At 48.3% G+C, this 22,660-nt stretch overlaps 1 protein-coding gene across 18 annotated transcripts in view; it reads left to right on the forward strand.

Annotated features, from left to right (window-relative positions):
• HDAC5 (histone deacetylase 5) overlaps positions 1–22,660 on the forward strand; it is a 1,827,433-nt gene that overhangs the window by 679,789 nt on the left and 1,124,984 nt on the right. For 8 of the 18 annotated variants that reach the window (XM_086923942.1, XM_086923931.1, XM_086923932.1 and 5 more), the window contains exon 4: positions 5,242–5,313. The exons of 2 other annotated variants lie outside the window; for them this stretch is intronic. In XM_086923942.1, the coding sequence (XP_086780068.1) occupies positions 5,242–5,313 (72 nt within the window). Of the gene's footprint in view, positions 1–5,051; positions 5,314–22,660 lie in introns of those variants that run through there. 8 more of the 18 variants (XM_086923927.1, XM_086923928.1, XM_086923938.1 and 5 more) reach the window with 1 other exon arrangement.

Here is a 22,660-nt window from a genome sequence, read left to right on the forward strand (position 1 = left end):
TGTACCGAACAAAAACTTTGTTGCATTATCTAAGGTTTTAAATACGATTGATTGTTCCTTGTCAGTAGACACCAAGACTAGCATTCTGATTGGGGGTGATTTTAACGTGAAACTTATAGAGAACTATGGATCTACTAATCTTGATTACTGTAATGACCGCAGGGGTTTGGAACTGATCAGCATACTTTCTGATTTTAATCTTGTTGATGTAATGAGTGTAGGGTATGATATGAATTTTCCCTATGCCCCCACGTTTAAGGGCAGGGATAACGGTTCAATTATCGATTACATATTTACATCACCTCTGTTAACAGATTGTTTAATTAAATCTTCTGTGGTGCAAACGTCTTTCAGTGATCATAACCCATTGCTAGCTATTTTTAATCTTGCACCCAGTCCAATTTTTATGAATTTAAACGGGGCAAGGGATATTACACCCTCAATTGACGGCCTTCGCCTTAAATGGAGGGGAATTGACTGTGGGGCCATCATAGACACGATCCAGGAGGCACATCCCGATTTACTGAAATGCCTCTCTTCCCCAAGCACAAATAATGAAAAATTGATCAGACTTTGAAGCTTTATGCTCAAATATAAAAATCCTCCTGTCAGTCCCACTCCCTACTGAACACAAAGAGCCACGGTGGTTTGATACATCTTGCTCCGTGGCCAATAGAGATTTAAGAAAGGCCCTCTCTGCCAAACCCAGATGTAAAGATGTAGTTCGAGCTGCCAGGAAAAACTACAAAGACAAAATATCGGAAAGGAAGTCAAACTTGCTCTCCGAACACTGGGATAAGCTGGTCATCAGTGCCAATCTGGGTAGCAGCGCCCCATTTTGGTCGGCTGTCAGGAGAACGAGGGAAATGGGCAAAGAGCTTACACAAATTAGCTGCAATATAACCAGTGCAGCCTGGGAGACCCATTTTTCTAATATTTACGCCGCCCCCTCTGACGAGCAACTTCTCCCCAATATGGGCCAAATAGAAGGCTTAGAGATTTCGGACCTAGAAGTCAGGAAAGCCATTAAAGAGAGTCTAGGTAATAAGGCGCCCGGACCGGACGGCTTCCCTATCGATATTATCAAATATAATGCTGTGCTTTGGACACCAATACTCCTTAACATCTTTAACAGTCTCCCACAAGTAGCCATGCCTGCCACCTGGGCTACTAGTATCATCGTTCCCATTTATAAAAAGGGAGACAGATCAGACCCAGCAAATTATCGTCCCATTTCCCTCCTGGATAACACTCTAAAAATACTAGGACGAATAATTTATAATAGGGTACTGGAATGGGCGTCTGATTCTGACTTCTTAGACCCTTGCCAGATGGGGTTCAGGAGCGGGGTAGGAACAGTCGAGCAATGTTTAAATCTAAAATTGATAATCGACAAATACTGCATTGCTCGCTCATCCCCTGCTTACCTAACTTTTATGGATCTTTCATCTGCATTCGATCTTGTGAACAGATCTAAGCTTTGGTTAATTCTCCTGTCGAACGGTCTTGATGCCACTCTTGTTAGATTCTTAGCCTATCTCCATACTGACCTGAAAGCACGGGTACGTATTGGGATGGGCGGAGAGGTATCAGGAGCCATTAAGATAGGGAGGGGGGTGAGACAGGGGTGCGTTCTAGCACCCCTGCTGTTTATCATTTATATTAACGGCTTGTCCAATTGTCTAAAGAAAGCTACCCCTGATGTCCCAATTATTCTAGGCAATCCCCTACCCGTGCTTTTATATGCAGACGACGCTGTCCTTATGGCACGTACACCCAACGCTCTACGTCTGCTTGTACATAGTTTTGTAAATTTTATGGAGGGACTGGATCTGAAAGTTAATTTTAAAAAGTCTTTTATTATGTCCTGTGGGCCGGGCAAAAGGAAACTCAGCACAATTCGAATTGGAACAGATAAACTAGAATCTGTCCATAAGTTTCCTTATCTGGGGTTGGTTTTCGCTGCGAACAGCTCGTGGAGTGGGCATGTGGCCCACGCCACGAGCAAGTTCTCGAAAGCCAACAATTCTGTCCTGAGTCTCCCCCGCCCAAAGAAAATCGGCGCCACAAAGGCTATTGTTAAAATTTTTAAATCACAGTGTTCTCCTGTTGCCACGTATGGAGCCGAAGTTTGGGGATCGGTCAGCAGCATTAGCATCCAAAGAGAGGAAAACCGTTTCTGCAGAAAATTGCTGGGTGCACCGATCTCCTCTTCTAATTTTATCTGCCATAATGAACTCAACCTCCCCTTCATAAGTGATTTTATCAAAGCAAGACCAGCTCTCTTCTGGATTAGAATCTGGAGGAATGAGGCTGCCGTCCTTACACAAAACATCATTAAGGACTGCCTAAATTGAGAAAATGACATGCAGATCCCCTGGTTTAAAGAAGTTTTTAAAACACTTAATGAAATTGGTAGAGGTATCTTGTTCACTGACCCAACGGCTATCGAATTAAAGGATAAATTTGAGGTCCAAAAGGCACTTTATGCACTTTACCGTAATGAACGGCCTGGAAGAGAATCTCAGAAATCAGGGGTCAAGAAATACATAGGAAATGGTCTCTGTATGCAAATTATGCCATCTTACCTCTCACTCCCTATGTCAAATTGGGAGCGATCTTTATTATTTCGTCTAAGGGCAGGAACTGTGAAATTTTTGCTGTCTTTTCCTTGGGGTACCGACATTATACAGATCTTAACCCCTGCCCTTGTGATGGTATAAGCACTCAAGATGATTTGCACTTTCTGTTTTTCTGTAAATTTTATGTGAGATATACTAAATGGCTTTTAACCCCATATTTTAGAAAATTCAGACCTCTCACACTTCAGGAATCCTATATGTTGCTGCTTACCCTGGACACTGATGAACTGACCTTTCGCACTAGCACTTTTTTAAGACTAGCCATACGTGCACGCAAGACTATGGAAAGTCCTTGAAATCAGAATCAGTCATAATGATACTACTGCAAAAATTTTATAAGATAATGAAATTTACTGCTTAATCACTGTATGAACTACTTTGTTATTATGGAATGCTATTTATATAACTGTTTTGTATTATATGTATATGTGTGCTTTGCTGTGTTCGGTACTTTTATGAATTTTATCAAATTCGAATAAAGGTCTTTTGAACTTGAACTTGACCCGTTTACCTAATCTCTACTGCCTTGAACAGCCTGCCCTCTTCATTTACAAGCGCATTGCCACTCCCTTCCTAGGTCTGTGACCCCCCACCCCTCCCCCCCAGGGTCCATACCTGCGCCTCCACCCCTTCTCCCCCGACGGTCCTTGGCAACGCCATCCTCGCCTGTGCTGCTAGAGCACGGCCTCACCCACAGTGGAAGGGGCGAAGAACAGTACTTGGGAACTGTCTCCTCGAATATTGATGTGGATGGTCTGCTCCCTCCAACCACAGGCCATGTATCATCTCCTCCTCCTCCACTAAGACACGCTCTTCTTAACTGCGTGGCCTGCTGCTTTTACAACCCTCTCCCCGCCTCTGCATAGCTTGACCATAGGCCTGGCTAGTTTGATCTCTCCGATCTGTCTCTCCCTGTACGAAGCGGCCCCTCTGCTGTATTGATTCCTAACCATGTGCACAGATTGCTTCTCCTGCCCACTTCGTCTTTGGGCGCATGGATTCTCCCTACACTTGCACGTGTATTCTTTCACTCCCCCCCCCCCCCTACTTCTTTGTCTTCTTACACGTCCCCATCTCCGCTGTCCCTTCTGTCTCCTCCTAATAAAACTTTCAGCTCATTCTCTTCACCCTTAATCAGTTCATACCCCCTTTCTCCTTACATCTAAATTATTTCCTGTTGAGCCCCTCCGACTCAATCCCTTTACTTACCTTGCAATCGTCTTTTTGTTATACTTTTCTTGTTCGCTTGTTTATTCATTTGCCATTTCCTGCGTTCTCCTCCCTGTTTCTCTTTGTTTTGAAGTTAAACCATTTCCGGTCATCTTTCCTTATATCTCAGATTCCTTGTTACCTTTCTCTCTGACTGGATACACTTTTCCCTCTAGGTCCCTCGTTCTCTCCGCCAGCATATCCCCTCTCCTACTCTTCTCTTGCTTGCCCTTCATTTTTGTCTCGCACTGTATCCAGAACCTTTCCCATCTCTACCCGGTCGGAATCTCTTCCTCCTCTTCTCTCCTTCTGGAAGGGCCTCTCTCCGATGCCTTTCTCTTCTCTCTGTCTCGCCTCTTACCTACCACGCTCGTCTCTACCGTTCTCGCCTGTGTCTCACACTCTCTCTCTCACACACACACACACACACACACACAGAGATCTCCCTCTCTCTCGCTGCCTCTGACTGCGGCGGCCTCCCTCGCCCAGTGGTCACGAGGGAGCTGTCTATTGGCTGCCTGTGTTTGCATGAACAATCCTTATTCCCCGAGCATGCTCCCGTCTATTTATAGCGGGCTCCTCCCCCGGTTCTATTTCAGTCTTGCTGGGCCTTGCAGGCTGGTTGTTTGGCAGTAGCAGGGAGAGCCCTGGATGCCGGCCTCTACGTGCTTGTCTGGCGGTGAAGCCCCTGTTCGGTGGGGGCCCTCGCAGTGCCGCCTAAGGATGGCTCTTTGATATCCCCCCTCCCGCCCCGCCATCATGCCACACACACATCCCAGGCCTTCGCCAGTGGGAGGGACGATGCCCATCTAGATCCACCCACGGTGTCGCAGGATCTTGCCGTGGCAGTGACTTAGTGTCTGTCTGCACACAGCTGGACTACGCACCAGGGCAGCGCAGTCATGTCCCACCTTGCTCGCATGCGCCATGGATGTTACTTGCCTGCCAGCCTTGCCAGATGTTGGGGACCCCGGTGTTCTTCCTGAAATCGCTTCCTTTCGTTCCTAGTGCTGAAGTTCAAGTTTTGATTGCTTCTCCTCTCAGTCCCTAGCACTGGGTGCCCATTGAGCGTGTTCTCCGTTTAAAGTGATTGTGATTTTACCTGGACCGGGGCCTTACCAACCTTGGTGGTACTTCTTGCTGGCCTAAGGACTGCCTTGCCGCTAGGCCCTTCTACTTGGTTTCCCTGAGAAGCACTGAAGCTTTGGGGTGCTGGGTCTGAGTCCTTGGATGTGAAGTGAGGTTGGCTGGGCAGAAAAGGTGAACAGGCCTTCTGCCAACTTTTTGGTAGTGATTGGGAACTCGTTTGGCATGCTGCTAATGCCCAAGGCTACGGGGCTGGCCGAAATGCTTCAGACTATTTACGAGAGTGAATCCTATTTCTCCTCAGATGGGGTGTCTGGACGGGAGCAGCCTCTGGAACTCTTATCGCGGTCTCAGGTCCACGCCCTGCCGGTGCCAGGTAAGAAAGCATTCTTTGTAATACTTTGGTATATGGTTGTTATCGCTCACAGTCCGTAATCAGATGGTCATGCCTGAAGCAGTGGGCATTGTCTAGCTTTTTGTGAGGTGTTCTCGTGGGGATGTTACTTGCCTACTCATCACTTACTTTGCCAAGTGTTCCAATACTACACAGCTTTGATATTGCAACTCAGTCCTGCTCCTGCACCTCCCTTGCTATTTCAGGAGTAGCATCTAAAAATGCTCCTCTAATGACCTAGATTTCTGGTGTTCCTTTTCCTGTCTCGCAGTTCCAGTACTAACACCAACCATAACTCTGTCATGCACCTTAAGTTAGACCACTATTTCCACACTTCTTGAACTTTGAGTGCCCGGCTCTGCTAGTGCATCTACGCCTGATATCCAAGCTCCTTATGTTTATTTCCTTTTCTCTCTCACAGCCCACATTTTCTTACCCACTGCTCTGTTTTGCCGGTGCTGGAACTCAGCCAGTTTATCACAGTCCAAATCTTTGTCCCCTCGACCCCATGTATTAGAGGGGCTCAACCCTTCACACAGCCAATCGAGCTTCTGGCAGAAGTAAGTCCTCCAAGGGATCTGCCAGCGGAGCATCGGGGACAGGATTGAGTCTATTGTAAGACTTATTCCTGCCCAGAAGCTCCCTTGCCTTCCACTGTAGGACACAGTCCCCCTGCCTGGCACTCTAGGACACAGTCTTGCCCAGAAGCTCCCTTTCTTTCCACTCTAGGACACAGTCCTGCCCGGAAGCTCCCTTGCGTTGCACTCTAGGACAAATTCCTGGCCAGAAGTTCCCTTGCCTTCCACTCTAGGACACAGTTCTGCCCAGAAGCTCCCTTGTCTTCCACGCTGGGACACAGTCCTGTCCACATCTTCCTTGCCTTCCACTCTAGACACAGTCCTGCCCAGAACCTTCCACTCTAGGACACAGTCCTGCCCAGAAGCTCCCTTTCCTTCCACTCTAGGACCCAGTCCTGCCCGGAAGCTCTCTTGCCTTCCACTCTAGGACACCGTCCTGCCCATAAGCTCCCTTTCCTTCCACTCTAGGACACAGTCCTGCCCATAACCTCCCTTTGCTTTCACTCTAGGACACAGTCCTGCCCAGAAGGTCCCTTTACTTTCACTCTAGGACAAATTCCTGCCCAGACGGTCCCCTGCCTTCCACTCTAGGACACAGTTCTGCCCAGAAGCTCCCTTGCATTCCTTTGTAGGACAAAGTCCTGCCCATAAGCTCCCTTTCCTTCCACTCTAGGACACAGTCCTGCCCAGAAGCTCCATTTCCTTCCACTGTAGGACGCAGTCCTGCCCAGAAGCTCTCTTACCTTGCACTCTAGGACACAGTCCTGCCCAGAAGCTCTCTTGCCTTCCACTCTAGGACACAGTCCTGTCCAGAATCTCTCCTGTCTTTCACAATAGGACTCAGTGTTGGCCAAAGGCTCTCTTGCCTTCCACTCTATGACACAGTCCTGCCCAGAAGCTCCCTTGCCTTCCACTCTAGGAGAAAGCCCTGCCCAGAAGGTCCCTTGCATTCCACTCTAGGAGGCTGCCCTGCCCAGAAGCTCCCTTGCCTTCCGCTCTAGGACACAGTCCTGCCCGAAAGCTCCCTTGCCTTCCACTCTAGGACACAGTCCTGCCAATAACCTCCCTTTGCTTTCACTCTAGGACACAGTCCTGCCGAGAAGGTCCCTTTGCTTTCACTCTTTGGACAAAGTCTTGCCCTGCCCAGAAGGTCCCTTGCATTCCACTCTAGGAGGCTGCCATGCCCAGAAGGTCCCTTGCATTCCACTCTAGGAGGCTGCCCTGCCCAGAAGCTCCCTTGCCTTCCACTCTAGGACGCAGTCCTGGCCAGAAGCTGCCTTGCCTTCCACTCTAGGACACAGTCCTGCCCAGAAGCTCCCTTGCCTTCCACTCTAGGACAAAGTCCTGCCCAGAAGCTCCCTTGCCTTCCACTCTAGGACAACGTCCTGTCCAAAAGCTCCCTTGCCTTCCACTCTAGGACAGGACAAAGTCCTGTCCAAAAGCTCCCTTGCCTTCCACTCTAGGACAAAGTCCTGCCCAGAAGCTCCCTTGCCTTCCAGTCTTGGACACAGTCCTGCCTAGAAGCACCCTTGAAGGAGCTAGGATACAGCTGTACTTAAGTCATAGTCACGACCTGCAGAGTTGCTGGCTGACCCATTACTGGTGCCCTTAGCCCACAGAGCAGGCCATGCCTAGGTTGACTTGCAGCTCCTGCCACTTCAGTGTTGTCACAATATTTTCAGGACTGCTCTGCATGGCTCTTTCGCGCCTATAGTTCATTGAAATATTGGCAGTGAAGAATCTTCGAAAGTGGGCCTTGTTCACAAGCTGTGACTTCTGCTAGAACATTTTTTTTCAAGGTAGTGGACCCTGTCGTTTGTGTTAGACAGCTGCATCTAGCCGGAGTCTCCGTGTGAATCTGCAGATTTCACAGGTCACCCTTATTGGGGCACTTTCCATGTGCAGGTTCGACGGTCAGCCTCGATGTGGTTAGTATTCAGTCAATGAATTTGCAGTGGTATATAATAATACATGAGCCTGTGTGTTGGACTTCATATAGTGCAGTCTTAGCTGGGTAGTGGGAGTACTGCATTCATGTATATCAATTTAGATGGATACATTTGTTACTCTATTTACAAATGATTACATTTTAAACATATTTACATTTTTAAGCAGAGGGAGATATAGGACTCGTTACATCAGGAGCCCTGGTAACTGTTGTGAACCCACTTTTTTCAATTATGAGGTTTGCGACAAATATCGGCAGGTTAAACCTACTGATCTTTATAGGGGGCTAATAGCCGGTATGTACCTGAACATACCTGAACACGAGGCTCTTGGTATAATTAGTACCAAATCAACGTTATTCCCTTACAAAAACTAGTAATGGGTGCTATTTATCAGAATCAATCAACTCTGACTCGGAGGAGTCGGATTTTATCATGTGTGATAGAGTTCACACCACTTACATGGCCGCTCGTAATAAGGACCCAACTCAAGTCATTTGGCCAGGATCACAAGATTTTCAGTGCAGCTGGAGCCAGGATTAGAAGAACCTTTCTCCTTGGTTCCAAAGTTGGCAGTGTACCTGCTAATGTTCTTCTGCTTGATGTATAGGATCGGTTTATATAACTCCTAACTCCTCAATGACCTTGGCGGACCGAGCGCGTTTGTCCATAGGCCTGAAGGCTCATGTATCTACAGGGCATGAGTGAAAGTGACACCTCAGAAGTTCTGTTACTCATCTTTGTCTGTACTTTCTGAACGCAGAGGGCTTTATTTTGTTGTTTCTTGCGTTACCTGCCGGTATGATGCTTCCTGGCGGTCTATCTCAAGTTGGCACCCTGTAATCTGTGTAGATCTTTCTGTACGTGCACACATGCACAGCCCGTGCTCGTAAGGCCATTATCGACCCAAGGACAAAGGCTTAGCTGTTATCGGTGGGCATTTAGAGAAGCGACTCTCGTTAATGCCACAGTGAGTCAAAAGGTAGGTGCCCCAAATGCTTCCATTTCCGCAAATGGTACTGCTCTTCTGAATTTTAAACCAAATGTTCCTTCCTAGTGCCCAGCTTGAGGGCTTCCTCTGCACGCTACAGTGCCCCGGATTCTGGAGTTTGTTTGCGCTTCAGAAGGTGCCTTGTTCTGGCCTGTGCTGTGGTGAAGCGCATGGGCGTGTCCAGGCGCACACGGAAGCCCAGGTGATGTTGTACCATACGACGACCTTTACTGGGACGGAAATCTCCCCCAGCCATCTTTCCCCTCTCTGATTTGCCCCCACCCCCTTCCTTTCCGATTGTGGATGCTCCTCGCCCTCTGGCCCCAGACGGCATCAAGCAGGCTTAGCAGACGTGTGCGCCGTCCGTATTAATATCGTCTCTGCGGCTATTTCGGTGCCTGACTCCCGGCTCGGCCTTTCGCTTCATTCGGCTCTGTTGCCATGAAATTGGCGGGCGCCTCTTCCGGGTGCCAGGGACTAAGAATACTGCCCTGCTATTTTTGGAAGTGGATGCTCAAAACACTTTAATGTTGTCACCTGGGTATTAACACCGTCTTGCAAAACAGTGTTTTTCCTCCTGTACACCCCCTCCTTTTATTACCAGTATTTCAATACATAGGGGAGCTAACTTCCATATCGTTTACATCAGCCTCGCTCCTTCATTTCTCTCATTTGTTTCTCTGGCCTTCCATTTCTTTCCCCTCCATCTTTCTCAGGCCCCCCTTCTCATTGGTAGGCAGATGACTTTATTGCATTTATCAAATCATATTACAATAAATGTTCGCTTCTAAAATAAGAGATACAAAAATGCTCCCAAACTCATCACTTTTGATACAATTTATAAGATTTATAAGCAACTGATCGTTAAAAACAAGTACATAAAATATTCTGAGAGAAATACGTCAAGTCATTTAAGAACCCAGGCTACTTAGCCAGGTCTACGAGTTTCATTAAAACAATCAATTTAAGATGTGATTTGGTTATAAAAACAGTGATTGATGGCTTCTTTAGTAGATAGTGTATTTGCCTCGTTGAAAAATCGTCAGAGATGTTTGCGGAGACATTTAGTAAGTTAGGGCAGCTACAGATATGTTCTATACTTTCCGACTTATAGCCACATTAACAACATGAACCATTATGCATAAAATATCTTTTACCAGCTGTTTCAGTTTACAGCGAGCTAGGGCTCAAAGAGTGGTCAAGCCTCAAATGGTGTTACCTGACCCAGTGCCCGTACTGTCCCAATCAGATCAACATTTTTGTAGTTATTGCTTTGTAAATCCTTAAAAATGATCCCCATTAATGTTAAGGTGCTTGCATTGCTACTTTCACACATATAACATTATTATTATTTTGGATGGTTGTGATATATGTTTTCGGACAATATGTCGTGCCACAAAGGTGGATGCTCTACTTTCCAAGAAAATTGTACCATAAACATCCTCAAAGGAATAAAAACAGAAAAACCTGTGAAAGGGTACACCACAAGATAAGTCTATTCATATATTTAAAACAAAGTTTATCCCAAAGCTTCATGAGTCCAATACACTCAGTATATTTCCAATAGGTATCCTTTATTTCTTTACACAATGAGATGAGAAATGCAGCAATCGCATTTCGTCCGAAGAAACAAAAGGGACTTCTTCAGGGCAAGGTCAATCTATTCCCATAATCTCACAACTTCTCAATAATATGTTCACAGGTTAACAAACTCTTGTCTCATTTATATTCACAATTATATCGAAAGGCGATGCAGCAGCATCTTTTGATGTCTGCTACATGCATGTTGAGAAAGTAAGATGTTTGTTTGATTGTTACTCAGGGACTCATGCTTTTGGATTTTAGGCTTCAAAAGATGCTGACGCCTCAACTTTCGATGTAATTGTGGATATAAGTGATCCATAAATGAGACAGGAGAGTTTGGCGTCATCAGTGGCACTCCGATATACATATCTGTCAAGCTGCTCTACTATTCCATTCCCAAAAGCCCAGGTTATAGGTTCTACTTTCTTCCCAAATGTAATCACTTTAGTTTTTCAGTAATTAACTGAAGTTTGTTTTCCAGATTGTTGGCATTTAGTTTGGTAGCTTATTTTGGGCGTTAATGAAAAGATCACGATGTCATCGGCATAGGCCAAGTGAGTAATATAGTGGTTGAACCTTCTGAACCCTCCAGGCAATATGGCATATCGGAGATGTGTAAAGAGAACTATAAAGGTGCCAGAATACAATCTTCTTTTAAGCCATTTAAGGTTGGCCTTTTATTGGAAGTTACATTGATTCCGACCCAGGTATCTTTGTGTAACTCTAGTTTAACATGAAGTAAAGATGGATCTATTACCCGCTTTCATGAATTTGTGCCAAAGCCATTCTCGATTGGTGATCTTATCAAAAGCAGAGCTGTAATCGATGAAGCCGGCATAAAGAGTAGAATTCTTATTAGTTGTTTTAGTGAGTATGGTTCTCGCCACAATGATATCTGAAGTTTGAAAGACTGCAAGAAATCCTGCTTGAGTGAACGGTATTAGGTGGTTGTAATTTATCAAGGTTCCCACTACTTTGTCCTTGTATCTTCTCATTGTTGTTTTCTTTTCTCTTCATTCCCATTAGTCTCCCCTCTCGCCACCCCTTACTTCCTCAGTCTCCTTTTCAACACCCTCCAGTACTTTATCCTCCACTGCACTCCATCAGCCCTTCATCTCCTTCCCTATCCTTACCACTCCATCCTCCGCGCCAATTCTCTGAATGAATGAATGAAAAATATTTATAGAGCGCACGATGGCCAAAACGGCTTCCTGGCGCTGGGAGCTCTGAAGAACCGAACAGACAGGGCCAGGAGGTTTAGCAGGGGTAGGCCAGGGCAAACAGAAAAGTTTTCAGCGCTTTACGGAAATGAGAAAAAATAGGGATCGAACGCATAGAAAGAGGAAGGGAGTTCCAGAACCGGGGAGCAAGAACAGAAAAACGGGTTCCACCAGTGCGAGATTTGTGAAAGCGGGGAACAGTGAGGAGGGCAGAAGATGATGAACGGAGAGTGCGGGCAGGGGTGTGGCGGGAGATCAAAGAATTGATGAAAGCCGGTGCAGAGTGATCAAGGGCCCGATAAACAAGGCACCCTAGTTTAAACAGAGATCTCTGCAAAATGGGCAGCCAGTGAAGGGATTTGAGGACGGGAGTGATGTGATGGGTTTTGGGCAAGTGAAAGATAAGACGGGCGGCCTGATTCTGGATAGCTTGTAAGCGGCGGGTTTCATAGGCAGGGATGCCAGCGAACAAGCTATTGCCATAATCAAGGCGGGAAGTGATAAGGGCAGAAATAATGATTTTAAGGAGTCAAGAGAAAAGAAACGAGAGATTTTCCGGATCATTCGGAGGGAAAGAAAACAGGAGGACACCACGGCGCTGACCTGGCCATGCATGGACAGGTCCTGTCTGACCTTGATGCCCAAAGTTTTAACAGAGGGAACGGGGGTGGGAGGGGGGCCAAGGATGGGAGGCCAGAAAGCAGGGGACCAGGGACTGGATGAGCCGCCAACCAGGACAAGCTCAGTCTTATCTGGGTTGAGCTTGAGGTGGTTGGCGCTCATCCACCCAGAGATAAAGACCATGGTGGAGTGAAAAAAGGATAGAGAATGAGAAGAGGAAAGATCAAAGACGATCTAATTGTTTTCATCCACTCCAGTCTCTCTTCTCCTCCCCCCACACTTCTACCCCTCAGTTTGACCTTGCCTGTCCTTTGCCTCGCATCTTTCCCTCGCTGCTCCATGCTCCTTCAGCCCCATCACCCTACCTTCTTGCTCCCTTTCTCTTCACACCTCACACGTCTAATGAGCTCGCTAGCTCTGTTCCTGGAAGGCCCTGGAGATGCCATGTGAGATCGAGCCTGTAAAGGCGTGGAACCGGAAGGGTTCAGGATGAACCGGAAAGGCTGTAGAAAGGCGGGGTTCATCTTAATAGTTGCGGGTGTGGTCCAGTCGACTTTCTGCGGATCCCATGTGAGGTGCTGTGCTGTCCGCCTAGAGGCTTGTAGACGGTCCTCGACTACGTGTGTGCAGTGAATTGCATTGTAATTATATTGTGTAATGTTGCGATGTCCTGGCTGGATGTGCGTCACTGTTCATTGTTATTAATGTAATTTTACAGTTTGCTTTGGAAGATGCCGTGGGTACATTGGTAGTGATCGTGTTGTATAGAGGCCATCAAATTAACAGGGAGAGTCAAGGGTCGGCTCTGGCACTAGGCCCGTGCCGAGCCGATCCTGGAAAATACTTGACACATAAATAGCGCCACAAACAGCTTGTTAGAATGTCAAGGTGTCTTAAAAATTCAAAAGGGTACATTTCTTTAACATACTGATGTGTTTCGCCTTAGTACATCAGGTTATGTGCCCTGAGAAACATTGATGCCCCTCCCTTATGACTCTGCAGGCAAGTCAGTTGTCATGTGTACCCAATATGTGGCCTAGATTTTTATTATAGACAGAGCAACGTTATACAATTTTAAATCAAACACAAGCGGCTTTGTACAGCTCATCCAGAACGCATGTATGTGAAGGCACTCGTGTTAGAATGAATAAGAAGGAGGCTCGGTGAAATAATGCCTTTGCATAGGATCACGCAGATTGGTCAAGCAGAGAAGCTGGGATTGATCTCCGGTTTCCTGACTTCACACTGTGCAGTTCGGCCACTTAATGGGAATCTTTCTGACATCGGAGGTTAATTCTTTGTTCTTCATTTTTGAAGGATGAGATTAAACCGTGGGTGACCGTTCTACATAGGACGACCCTTGCCCAACCACATAAGAACGTTTTCACAGCAGACCGAGACTACTTCACGTGTTTTTCACCCGGCACAGGGAGATAAGCCTGGGTTGAAATCTTATTCCTAATGATGCATGGTGTGCGGCTGTAGCCACATCGACCCCGACTTGGGCTGTAGGTTCGAAGATGATGAGCCAGAGCCCGGCTTCTGCCTCGAGCTTTCAGCGGGTCGCCCACCTCTAGTTAAGAATAGAGCATATAATACAGGCCTCGCCTAAGGACCCATTATTACAGCATCATGCAAGTAAATACAAAAGTGAAGCTAAAAACCGACTGCTGTGGAGGCAATACATGTGTGCAATAAACCTAGTCGCAAGTGTATGTCTTATTCAGCTGTCCGATGCATTGCAGATCTTCATAGGAGGAGGTACAGCTCCGGGGAGCGGTATGTACAGAGGCCTAGCCCTTCTGTGAACATGAGCTACGAGATGTACGCTGAAGCCTTCTAATCTGCCCCGGGGACCAGCCCTGGCACGCAGTGCTGTGCTCGCTCAGCTGCAGTGGGTTACGGCCGGGTCAGATGTCCAGCGTGGCTGGCCCATTTTAACCTTTTGGGAGCTACCTTAGCCCTCTAGCAGGAAGCTGTGCCTACATGGCATTTCTGCAACGCTTGGAGCCGACCCAGCTCAAGAATGGCTTTTATTGTTCAAGCCATTGTTCAATTTGATATACTATTTATTATACGTTTTTATTTTTAATTTCAAAACATTCTGTATTTTTTACTATCAACAAAGTGTATATTTTGGACATCGTTTTACTTCTGCCGTCATATCACTAGGTGCACCTCCTCAGTTGTCACAGTACGTCTTTGTAAAGCGTTCTTTCATTCCCTTGTGACCACCCACAGGTTTGTCATAGTTGGTGCTGTCTTGAATCGCAGGTACATAGCACTTTTTGCTCAAATTCATTTCTCGCCATGCCATTTGTTTTGGTACTTTGTAAAGATGTTCTGTGCCATTACTGTTGGAATTCTGTATGTGAATAGATGCTGTTGTGACTGGAATGTCTCTTGCATGGTGAACAGGAGTGTACTTCGGCCATGAGTACTTGACTAAATGCGAAACTGGTATTGTGACTTATTTTTTTTGCGCCTGACGTCCCACTGGTCTAACATCTGCCCTCAGACCTAGGTGTCTCCCTGGTAAAGTGAGGTTCAGAACCTGCTCTGGCACCTGCAGGGATGCACCAAGCATTCCCTCGTAGTGGGCACTAGACCGCTGTCCATGCCATGGCTGCGTCCCTTAAAGTGTTAATAGCAGTGCACTGTCTTCTTGAGATCTGTAGTGTTACTCTGTGTTAAGAAGATGCAGCCCACTAGCTCCTCTTGTATAATGTTCAGCTGTTCTCCGAAACCTAGAGGCTTGGGCTGGCGTCCCATGTGGATGTTAGGTGCCTGTACCCATAGTGAGTGTGAGGCACATTTATAGTAGTAGGACTGTGTGTTGTATGAGTCTGAGTACTGGGGCCAGTGGCATTCATTTTGAATGCCCTTGGGTTAGCATGGCACAAGATGGAAGATGACAATAGCATACCTTCGTCAGCAAATGTGTATTTCCTATGTTCCTGTAGATGGAGACACAGATACTTAAGTGAAGAAAAATGGCAACAGGAGTACTCTTGTAAAATCAATGAAGGACTGTTAGCAAAGAGCTGCAGATTAGTATCTTCTTGAGCTGTGTCATTTGGTAGATGTTAGGGGTAGGATTGTCGTTTCTGTTGAAAACCTGTCTGCAGCTGGCATGGGTCCTTGCTGAAAATGAGTGCCACCATGAAGATGTCTTATTGATTACACCCCTGAACTTGGTCCCAAGTGAGACTGCTGGCACAGTTCACCCCCTTCCACCTCCCCCGCCCGCAAGAGTAGAGCCCCAGCATGAGTTCAGGACCCCTCATCTGCCGCATAAGGGCAATTCTGCGGTTTTATAATATTTATAGCAAGGGTTAGACCAATGATTGCAGTGGCAGGGGTCGGCAAAGTGCTACAATAACCAGCAGGAAAACCCCAGGGTTTTCCCTGCACCAGGGACAAGAGACTAACGTGTGCTGGCGAGTCTGCCACGCGCGATGCATAGCTGCAGAACAGTGGTCCCAGTACTGGCAATTCCACCATTCAAGTGACGCCAGTGGTGCTTGAATTACACACTGTACGATAGGTTGAAGCTTGCCTGGAACTGCACGATCACACTCTGCTTCCTAGCTTTAATGCAGTCTGTTTTATAAGGGAAAGAAACCATTGACCTTGGGCTGAACAGAAATGGGATCTTTGTAAAAAGACTCGGTGCTGTGTCTGGTGTTAGCGTTTAGACTTTCACAGGTGAATGCTCCTAAGTTACTCTGAAATGTTGCCTCAGCTGTCCTTCCTCGCAAAAATCTGATCTGCCATTAAGACCAGTGTGGTATAGGTTTCACAAGACGAACAAGGTGGAGTACCACAGTTTAGTACTTGTCATTGAAGATCACGGCTGATTATTGTAAGAGGAATGCTCTCAGTGGGCCCCTTGAGAGGGGTATTCCAGTTGGATGCTTCCAGAGGGGTTCTGAAGTACTTCGAGGTTGTGCAATGGTGGAATCAACACCAGGATTCTTTGTTTATTCAGTCTTCGGTGCTTAGCTTTGCAAGTCTCATTTGCTAATCTCGTTTTTCACCTCTCTCATCACTCTTCGTACAGACTGGTCACGCTGAAAATCTGCGGCTATTTCATCCACCACAGGTTTCGGTGTGCTATCACTTGAGAATGTGGTGGTTTTAGAATGGGAGGATAAGGTGCAAAAAGAACAAGAGCATAATTTCATTGCCCTGGGGTTGCGCCTTGCGACCCATACACGTGCTTTTATGTAGGACGGGATCATTGACTCGGCTGACCTTATTAACTGGTTGGAGCTCGCTTGTGAGTAAGAGATTCCCTGGAGTGCTAATAATCATAGTGCTGCAGCAAAGGCCTTGCCATGAGGGTCCATCACTAATTAACTCAAGTAAAGGGCAGTTTAAGATGGTGGGTCAGGTGAGATGTCTTAGGGGGGTTAGTTCAAGGTTTGATGGAGGCGGTGGCCTGTTTAATTTCGCAGAAGTGTAGCCCAGGGTCACTGCACCAGATGAGGATTATGGCCACATATTTTAAGGGAGCCCCTTTCTTTATTGAAGCATGCCTTCTTATATTGTACATGGGTTCCCACGTTTAAGTCGCAGCCTAAAAATATTTTGGGGAGGTTCTGAAAGTTGACCTAGGAATCCATTCCGCCCATTGCTTATTATGGGCTTTGTGGTTTGTAACTCACATTTTCTGGATTTCTATTTGCTGGCTTTATTTACATTAGGCTGTCCAGCTTGAGTTCCCGTTGCACAATCCTTAACCCTTGTTTATTGTATTATTTCACAAACTCGCTTTCTGTAAACAGGCCTGTAAATCTTGTTCAAACTTGTAGAGTTTGCTGGGCATTCAAAGACAGAGGTCAAATGTAAAGCTGTGCCTCTCAAGGGAGCTTGGTATTTACCTTTCAGCTGACTTCAAGTTTAGAGAATTCAGGTGACAATCCATCCTGCTGAGTACCCATGTGAAAGGATAGGTGGCAGGATGTTATTTTTTCTAGCACACAACAAAAATCAACTGTGCTGGTACATCAGAATACATCAGAATGAGAAAAGTAGAACGAGGCATATTTTATTTGTGCGGTGGAAGTAAATATTTTAATAGGAGCAAAACACATCAATATACTAGGTGATGACATTTAACTATGTGTCTGTAAATGTTATGGCCATTTCAATTGGAAATGTGTTGTTTGTAATGGCAGTGCACTATCACACCATGCATACTCCACAATACACCACTCCACTTTACACTACTCCACTCCATTTAAACGACTCCACTCTACACAGTCTACACCACTTCACTCTACAGGCCTCTGCTCCACTCTATGCCCTTCCACTTTATGCCATGCCGCTCCACTCAACGACACTACATTGTAAGACACTATACAATACATCTCGCCACTGCACTCCACACCCATCCACTCAACTTTACCGCCCCTCCACTCTACGCCCCCCACTCCTCTCCTCTACACTTCTCTTACCCCACTCCACTCAACCCCAACCAAATCTACCCCAATCCACTGCAATATACCCCACTCAATTTCACTAAAGTCTACCTCAACCCACTCCCCTCCTTTCTACCCCATTCCATTCCACCTAATCTATCCCATTCATTCAACCCAATCTATCCCACTCCGCTTCCCCCAATCTACCCCAGTCCACTCCAATCTACCCCAGTCCACTCCAATCTACCCCAGTCCACTCTACCCCAATCCACTCCACTTTTCCACACTCCAATTTACCCCACTCCTTCCCAATCTGCCTCAACCCACTCTACTCCATCCCACTCCAATATACCCCCACCCACGTCACTCCAGTCTACCCCACTCCAATCTATCCCATTCCAAGCTACGTCATTCTACCCCACTCCATTCCAGTTTACCCTACTCTAATCCACCCAATCTATTCCACTCCAACTTCACCCTAAACTACCCCCTCCACTTCAATCTACTCCACTCCAATCTATTCCAGTTCAATCTATCCCTCTTCAATCGACCCCAATCTACCTCACTCCACTCTACAATCAATCAATCAAGAAATCGTCAAGCGCGCTTCTCACCTGTGAGGGTCTCAAGGTGCTGAGGGGGGCAGGGGGTAAGGAGCTCCGGTCAGTTGAACAGCCAGGTCTTGAGGTTCTTCCAGAAGATGTTTCTGGAAGGGAGTTTCGTCTGATGTAGATCGGGAGCTCGTTCCAGGTCTTGGCCTCGATGTAGGTGAAGGCCCTTCCACCCGTTCTGTCTGTGCGGATGCGTGGGGTTTCGGAGAGGGCAAGGCTGCCGGATCAGAGGTTTCTCTTGGGTACGTGGAAGGAGATTTTCTCGTTGACGTATTGGGGTCTGGTGTTGTGGAGGCATTTGTAGGCGTGCATGAGTGTGATTCGAGGGGGATATATTTGAAGGTCTTGCAAAGGATACAGAGGGTGTTGAAGCAGGCAGAGGCAACGGCGTTGACCTGTCGGGTCATGGAGAGGGAGGAGTAGAGTACGATGCTGATGTTCCGAGCGTGGTCTGTGGGGGTGGGCGGGCTGCCGAGGGCGGTTGGCCAGCAGGTGTTGTCCCATGCGATGGGGTAGGGTACGTGGACCTCTGTCTTCTCTGAGTTGAGCTTCAGGAAGCTGCTGCTCATTCAGGATGCAACATCCTTCATTCCTCCCTGGAAGCTGAGACTGGTGGTGACAGGATCCTTGGTGAGGGAGAGGATGAGCTGGGTGTTGTCGGTGTAGGAGACTATGTTGAGTCCGTGCTGTCTGACGATGGCGGCGAGGGGGGCCATGTTGATGTTGAAGAGCGTGGTGCTGAGTGACGATCTTTGAGGTACTCCGCAGCTGATCTCTGTTGGTGCAGAGATTAAAGATGGCAGTAAGAATCTTTGGGTTCTGCCAGTGGGGAAGGAGCAGTGCCTATTGTTGTGCTTTTAAGGGGAAAGTCGTCGTCCCCCCCTCGGTCGCTGTGATGTTCTGACAAAAGCAGCGCGCTCGACGGAAGAAAGGACCCCTCCGTCTATTTTAAGGATGCGAGACAGAAAGGGAGGCTTGACAGATCCTGACATCATTGACAGGAGGTAGGATTTGGGGCGTGGAGGAGGCAGGGGTTATCAGAAACCACCGCAGTGCGTGCCCTCGCACCGCAGCAGAGCGTGGGGGAGGATCGTGTGTTTTGGAAGAGGCACCGATTCAAACAACTCCCGTTAAATTAATCAAGTAAAATGTCTTTTTATGCGAGACAATTAAACTACACGAAAAGTCCATTCTGCTGTCTAACATCGGATCTTTCCTGAACCCCTATTCGTCGACCCCCTATGCATAATGGAAACCTCTCCACTAGATACCCCTTCCCCACCAGCATGGCTCCACACCCTTCTCTCCTCTCCCGGTCCTTTGCCCCCCACCCCCACTCCCTCCGTGGAGCTTCCGTCGCCCCCTCCGTAGCCGCCCCCATTCATAGCCACTTCCTCAACTTGTGCAAAACTTATAAAAAGGAGACTAAAAACAAACAAAAAAGATGCAGATTTCCCGCCTGTTACCTTCCTCCTTGGTCGCAGACAGCCTCTCATTTTGCTGCCCGTGCACCCCATGCCGGGCCTAAGAGGGGTGTTGTTACTCTGGGTGCAGGGAAAGATGTTGCTCCATTAGCCTCACCACCCGAGCTCCACCACTTCATGCACTTTCCAAGTCTGGCTCACTTTTTAGACCAGTCCCCGCGCCCCACCCGGAACCTGACAAAGACATGAACTTCTGCACCGTAAACACCAGAAGAGCAGCGCGTCCCAAACGCTGTCTGTGTACTGCTATACACAGTAACTGAACGTTAAGCAGGGTCAAGGTTTATGGCTGACGGTTTGTTGCTCTGTTTTCTAGGCTGACAAATATAGGTAGGTTTTTCCTTTTTGGCAACTCCGCATCTATTGATGCTTTGGAGGTAGTTTGTCATTTCGGAGGTGAAGCATTTTTCTGCCAGCCGGGGATGGGGCGGGTGGTCTTTACTGATTTGTTAGTGACACAGAAGCTTTTGAAGTTTGTGGCACTCCGTGTCACTCATTCGGATGGAATAAATGATGTAGAAGCCAATGTCAGTCATTCATGGTGGAATTAAGGTTGCCACCTTTGCAGGGTCGGACTGGAACAGAAAAACGGCCATGTCCCAAACATTAGTGAATTAGCTACAAATGTGACCCATGTTTACAAAAACGGCAGTTTTGAACTTGTAAAGACACCCTTGTACCAGCCGAGGGTACCGGAGCCCCTCTTTTGTTTTTAATCTAGTCCAATACGTAATGGTGGCAATACGGGCTTTTGATCTCACCAAAATATAGTTTTTTTTCTCGACAAGCAGCTCCTAGAAAGCAGTTATGGCTGAAGAAACGTGTGTAGGGCTCTCTGTGTGTGTGTGTGTGTGTGGGGTGCTCTCTTTGTGGGGCTTTCTGTGTGGGTTTCTCTGTGTGTGTGTGGGTTTCTCTGTGTGTGTGTGTGTGTGTGGGGGGGGCTCTGTGTGTGGGGCTCTGTGTGTGGGGCTCTGTGTGTGGGGCTCTGTGTGTGGGGCTCTGTGTGTGGGGCTCTGTGTGTGGGGCTCTGTGTGTGGGGCTCTGTGTGTGGGGCTCTGTGTGTGGGGCTCTGTGTGTGGGGCTCTGTGTGTGGGGCTCTGTGTGTGGGGCTCTGTGTGTGGCTCTCTCTGTGTGTGCGGGGCTCTCTCTGTGTGTGTGGGGCTCTGTGTGTGTGTGTGTGTGGGGCTCTCTGTGTGTGTGTGTGTGGGGCTCTCTGTGTGTGTGTGTGTGTGTGTGGGGCTCGCTGTGTGTGTGTGTGGGGCTCTCTGTGTGTGTGTGTGTGGGGCTCTCTGTGTGTGTGTGTGTGTGTGGGGCTCGCTGTGTGTGTGTGTGGGGCTCGCTGTGTGTGTGTGGGGCTCGCTGTGTGTGTGTGGTGCTCGCTGTGTGTGGGGCTCGCTGTGTGTGGGGCTCGCTGTGTGTGGGGCTCGCTGTGTGTGGGGCTCGCTGTGTGTGGGGCTCGCTGTGTGTGGGGCTCGCTGTGTGTGGGGCTCGCTGTGTGTGGGGCTCGCTGTGTGTGCGGCTCGCTGTGTGTGTGTGTGTGTGTGCGGCTCGCTGTGTGTGTGTGCGGCTCGCTGTGTGTGTTTGCGGCTCGCTGTGTGTGTGTGCGGCTCATTGTGTGTGTGCGGCTCATTGTGTGTGTGCGGCTCATTGTGTGTGTGCGGCTCGCTGTGTGTGTGTGTGTGGGGCTCGCTGTGTGTGTGGGGCTCGCTGTGTGTGTGGGGCTCGCTGTGTGTGTGGGGCTCGCTGTGTGTGTGTGTGGGGCTCGCTGTGTGTGTGTGTGTGTGGGGCTCGCTGTGTGTGGGGCTCTGTGTGTGTGTGTGGGGCTCTGTGTGTGTGTGTGGGGCTCTGTGTGTGTGTGTGGGGCTCTGTGTGTGTGTGTGGGGCTCTGTGTGTGTGTGTGGGGCTCTGTGTGTGTGTGTGGGGCTCTGTGTGTGTGTGTGGGGCTCATTGTGTGTGTGTGTGTGGCTCATTGTGTGTGTGCGGCTCATTGTGTGTGTGTGGGGGGCTCTGTGTGTGTGTGGGGGGCTCTGTGTGTGTGTGTGGGGGGGCTCTGTGTGTGTGTGTGTGGGGGGGCTCTGTGTGTGTGTGTGGGGGGCTCTGTGTGTGTGTGTGGGGGGCTCTGTGTGTGGGGGGCTCTGTGTGTGGGGGGCTCTGTGTGTGGGGGGCTCTGTGTGTGGGGGGCTCTGTGTGTGGGGGGCTCGCTGTGTGTGTGTGTGGGGGGCTCGCTGTGTGTGTGTGTGTGGGGCTCGCTGTGTGTGTGTGGGGCTCATTGTGTGTGTGTGGCTCATTGTGTGTGTGTGTGTGGGGCTCTGTGTGTGTGTGTGGGGCTCTGTGTGTGTGTGTGGGGCTCTGTGTGTGTGTGTGGGGCTCTGTGTGTGTGTGTGGGGCTCTGTGTGTGTGTGTGGCGCTCTGTGTGTGTATGGCGCTCTGTGTGTGTGTGTGGCGCTCTGTGTGTGTGTGGCGCTCTGTGTGTGTGTGGCGCTCTGTGTGTGTGTGGCGCTCTGTGTGTGTGTGTGTGTGTGGGGCTCTGTGTGTGTGTGGCGCTCTGTGTGTGTGTGTGTGTGTGGGGCTCTGTGTGTGTGTGGGGCTCTGTGTGTGTGTGGGGCTCTGTGTGTGTGGCTGTGTGTGTGGCTGTGTGTGGCTCTCTGTGTGTGTGTGTGTGGCTCTGTGTGTGGCTCTCTGTGTGTGCGTGGCTCTGTGTGTGGCTCTCTATTTGTGTGTGTGTGGCTCTGTGTGTGGTGCTCTGTGTGTGGCTCTCTTTGTGTGTGTGTGTGTGGCTTTCTGTGTGTGTGGCTCTGTGTCCGCAAATACTCTCTACTACTCTCTGATGCTCACTTATTGCCATTGTAAATGACAATACCATTTATT

This window comes from Lissotriton vulgaris, chromosome 5 (genome assembly GCF_964263255.1).
Source record: "Lissotriton vulgaris chromosome 5, aLisVul1.2, whole genome shotgun sequence".
NCBI lineage: Eukaryota > Metazoa > Chordata > Amphibia > Caudata > Salamandridae > Lissotriton > Lissotriton vulgaris.